Raw genomic sequence first — 3,474 nt, forward strand, 5'->3', positions numbered from 1 at the left:
TGTTGTTTTCCAAGTTTAATGAAGCAAAAACGATGAAATTAAGAATACAGCCAACTTGATGACAACCATATATTTATACCCCCATCCCTCCCTTAAAAAAAACGAAATGAAATTTTTCACCTCATGAGTTGGCACGGCATTGAGCAAAACACAGCAGGTATGCTGGAGAAACGCGGAGGCGGGTTGAGAAGGTTCCAATGGTCAAGGTGAGCTCGTGGAGGCAAAGAGCAGATCAATATTTCACCACGTTGGCCGACTCAAGAAGCGGCGCGGCTGACTCAAGTCGGAGCCGGCAACTTGCCTTGTCGGTTTCCTCAAGAGAATGCCGCAACTTCACAGTGGGCCACTTTGAGGCCCTTCCCATTCCAATCAAATTCGAGTGACACCAGGTGCTTTGAGCATTGTGCTGTCGACGGTGGATGGCAGTGATGAAACCTTTGACCTCGTCCTAACGCGGCTTCCGTTTCTTGCATTCTCCGCGGAATCTTTAGGCGTTAGGTGAGCGTCCGCTCTTGGCCGTGCGTTCTGGCGTGTCGCCTTAAATGGCCGTTCTCCGAGAAGCCTTTGCCACAAAGCGAGCACACAAACGGTTTCTCGCCCGTGTGCGTCCGCGCGTGCCTCGTCAAATGTCCGCTCTCGTTGAATCTTTTCCCGCACACCGAACAGGCGAAAGGCTTCTCCCCGGTGTGCGTCCGCGCGTGTTTGGTCAATTCGGCCCTCTGAGAGAATTTTTTGCCACAAACCGCGCACGCAAACGGCTGCTCTCCGGTGTGTTTTCGGGTGTGTATTTTTAACAGTCCCTTCTCGCTGAACGTCTTGCCACAAAACAAGCAGGTGAAGGGCTTCTCCCCATCGTGCCTTCTCACGTGGCTCGTTAAATTTCCGTTGGTGGAGAACCTTTGCCCGCAAATGGAGCAGGCAAAGGGTTTCTCGCCGGTGTGCGTTCTCGCGTGCGCTTTCAACGTTGTCTTTCGGTTGAAGGTTTTCCTACAAATGGAGCAAGCAAAAGGCTTCTCCCCGGTGTGCGTTCGTGCGTGTCTCGTCAAACGGGCCTTCTCGGAGAATCTTTGGCCGCACACTGAGCAGGCAAAAGGTTTTTCCCCCGTGTGCGTTCTCGCGTGTCTCGTCAGGCGGGCCTTCTCGGAGAATCTTTGACCGCAAACTGAGCAAGCGCAAGGTTTTTCTCCGCTGTGCGTTCTCGCGTGTTTTGTCAAGCCTTCCTTCAGGGTGAATCTTTTCCCACAAACCGAGCAAACAAACAGTTTCTCCTCCGCGTGCGTTCTCGTGTGTTTCGTTAAGTCTCCCTTGTGACCGAATCGTTTCCCGCACACCGAGCAGACAAAGGGTTTTTCGTCCGTGTGCGTTTGCGTGTGCCTCGTTAAGAGCGAATTCAGGGTGAAGCTTTTGCCGCAAACCGAGCAGGCAAACGGTTTGTCGCCGGTGTGGGTTCCCGTGTGTATTTTCAAATGTGTCTTTTCGGAGAATCTTTTGCCGCAAACTGAGCAGGCGAAAGGTTTCTCTCCATTATGTCTTTTGGTGTGCCTCGTTAAATGTTCTTTTCGAGAGAATCTTTGATCGCACACTGAGCAGGCAAAAGGTTTCTCTCCAGTGTGCGTTGTGGTGTGCGCTGTCAAATGGGCCTTGAGTGAGAATCTTTTGTCACAAAGGGAACAGGCAAAGGGCTTTTCTCCAGTGTGCGTTCTCAAGTGTCTCTTCAACCTGGACTTGTAGACAAAGGTTTTGTCACAGTGAGCACATTTCACCCGTTTGTTGCCAGCGTGACTCGCCACGTCTCCTTTGTTGCGCTCATCATCATCATCATCCTCCTCCTCGTCATGACCAGAAGATTGTGACGTGACGTCGTCGCTTTCTGAGAGTGGGGGCACCAGGCCGTTGGTCTGTGATCGTCCACAGTGTTCTCCCTCACTTTCGGCCTTCACGTTGACGTCAGTCAACTGAAAAGCTGCGATTTCATCCTCCTGCTCTTCCTCTTTAACGTGACGAGGCTGTGGCTCCTCCTCCTCCTCCTCCTCCAGTTTGACGCGCAGGGACTGCAGCTCCTGCCGCTGAGGACGAAGAACTCCTTCAGCGACGTCTACAGGACACAATGCACACAAAGACGCAGTTTGCAACTGTGACTTTGACCTCGTGTCTCATTGTTTCTCATAGTATATTTTGGGGCCATTTGTGTGCGTGTGTTTTTGTTAAGTCTCAAGAGCGGAAACTTTTGTGAACCGGTTGGAGGGAAAGCTTCGTGTGTTGGTGACTAAGATGGCAGTACTACCAATACGGCAATAAGGCAAGAGTTGAAGGTGGACCAACCTGCTGCACGGACCACAACTGGATGTTGCTTGAAAGCTCGCCGATCTCCCTCCTCTTTTCTTGCGCAAACTTCCTCCTCGTACCGCGTCGTGCCCCTTGAACACATTTTCAGACAGCGGTGCCAACACCACACGCGCACCCGATCGTTTATTCGCGATGCGTTGCCAACAAACGCGTTCCTTGGTTCGCCGGCCACGAAGCTGTCCAGCTATCCATAAACTAAGCGAAGCTAAAGTAGGCTAAGCTAAGATAGGCTAAGCTATGAGGAGAAGCCCCGACTTGCACCGAGACCGGATGATCCCGCACTCGGAAACGTCAGGAATGATTTCAAAGTCCAGCCAAATTCCGGACGTCCTGTGTCGAAGTTTTAGTCCGCCGGTGACGATTTCGGACACCAGAATGAGGCGACCAGCGTCGAGCCACGAGAGCGGGGATGCGCGGGGGCGGGGCCTGATTCGGAAGCGGAAGTTGATCAGCGGACGGAAGTTGAACCTCATCTCGGGCCTGCGTTTGTCCACCCCGTGGCACGGATGAAGAGACGCGACCCATCTCGCGTGGATTCGCCTTAGCGATCAAAAGTCTCGCCGGCTGAATATGAACCGACTGTGCACGCCGCGTGCCGTTACACCCCCGTGCGTGGCGGCGTCATGCGCGGCTCCTTGTCACGTGACGAAAACAAGCCAGCTTTCAGGGCAATCTAGGACGATTTTTTGTTTTGATTGATTGAAAAATCGCTCAAACACAGTCAAAAGAAAACGTTTAGTGGACACAAACGCACACACACAAAGCGGCATTCTGAAGACCCGATTATCAACAACCTACAACCGTTTGAGTTCATTTCATCGCATTAATTTGCGACATTTATGCAAGACTGCTCAGTCCGCCTGATGTCTTTGTGCAACAATCTTGCTTATATTCTCGGCCGATCAGAAAGGTAAAAAATGTGCCACGTGTGCCATATTAGAATCGCCACACCACCATTTTAAGAGGCACTTAAATGATTGAACCTGAAACGTTCAGCAGTTCTTGTAGGCTTTCGCTGCCTTTTATTTTTTATTTTTTGCTTTCCAACACAGCTTGCCGGTTTTGTGCTAAGACTGCCCGCCATGTTGAACGGTCTATAACTCCCTACACCTTGACGAGAACCCCAGG

General features: G+C 51.6%; 1 protein-coding gene across 1 annotated transcript; it reads right to left on the reverse strand.

The window, feature by feature from the left end:
* On the reverse strand, positions 1-2,768 carry LOC147208144 (uncharacterized). The gene is made up of 2 exons (XM_086108004.1): positions 2,323-2,768; positions 1-2,095 (listed from the first exon to the last, which is right to left on the reverse strand). The coding sequence occupies exons 1-2, from the start codon at positions 2,426-2,428 to the stop codon at positions 495-497; spliced, it is 1,707 nt and encodes a 568-aa protein (XP_085964130.1). The 5' UTR covers positions 2,429-2,768; the 3' UTR covers positions 1-494.
* Between the last annotated feature and the right edge of the window lie 706 nt (positions 2,769-3,474).

The sequence above is a fragment of the Hippocampus guttulatus genome, chromosome 3, assembly GCF_054856545.1.
Source record: "Hippocampus guttulatus isolate MCC_2025c chromosome 3, RoL_Hgut_1.0, whole genome shotgun sequence".
Lineage (NCBI taxonomy): Eukaryota > Metazoa > Chordata > Actinopteri > Syngnathiformes > Syngnathidae > Hippocampus > Hippocampus guttulatus.

Excerpts from the sequence above, each read along its gene's own strand:
- LOC147208144 (XM_086108004.1), bottom strand. The coding sequence starts at position 2,428 with ATGTGTTCAAGGGGCACGACGCGGTACGAGGAGGAAGTTTGCGCAAGA. Across the intron at positions 2,096-2,322 it reads AGTTGTGGTCCGTGCAGCAG|ACGTCGCTGAAGGAGTTCTT; the intron begins GTTGGTCCACCT and ends TGTGTCCTGTAG.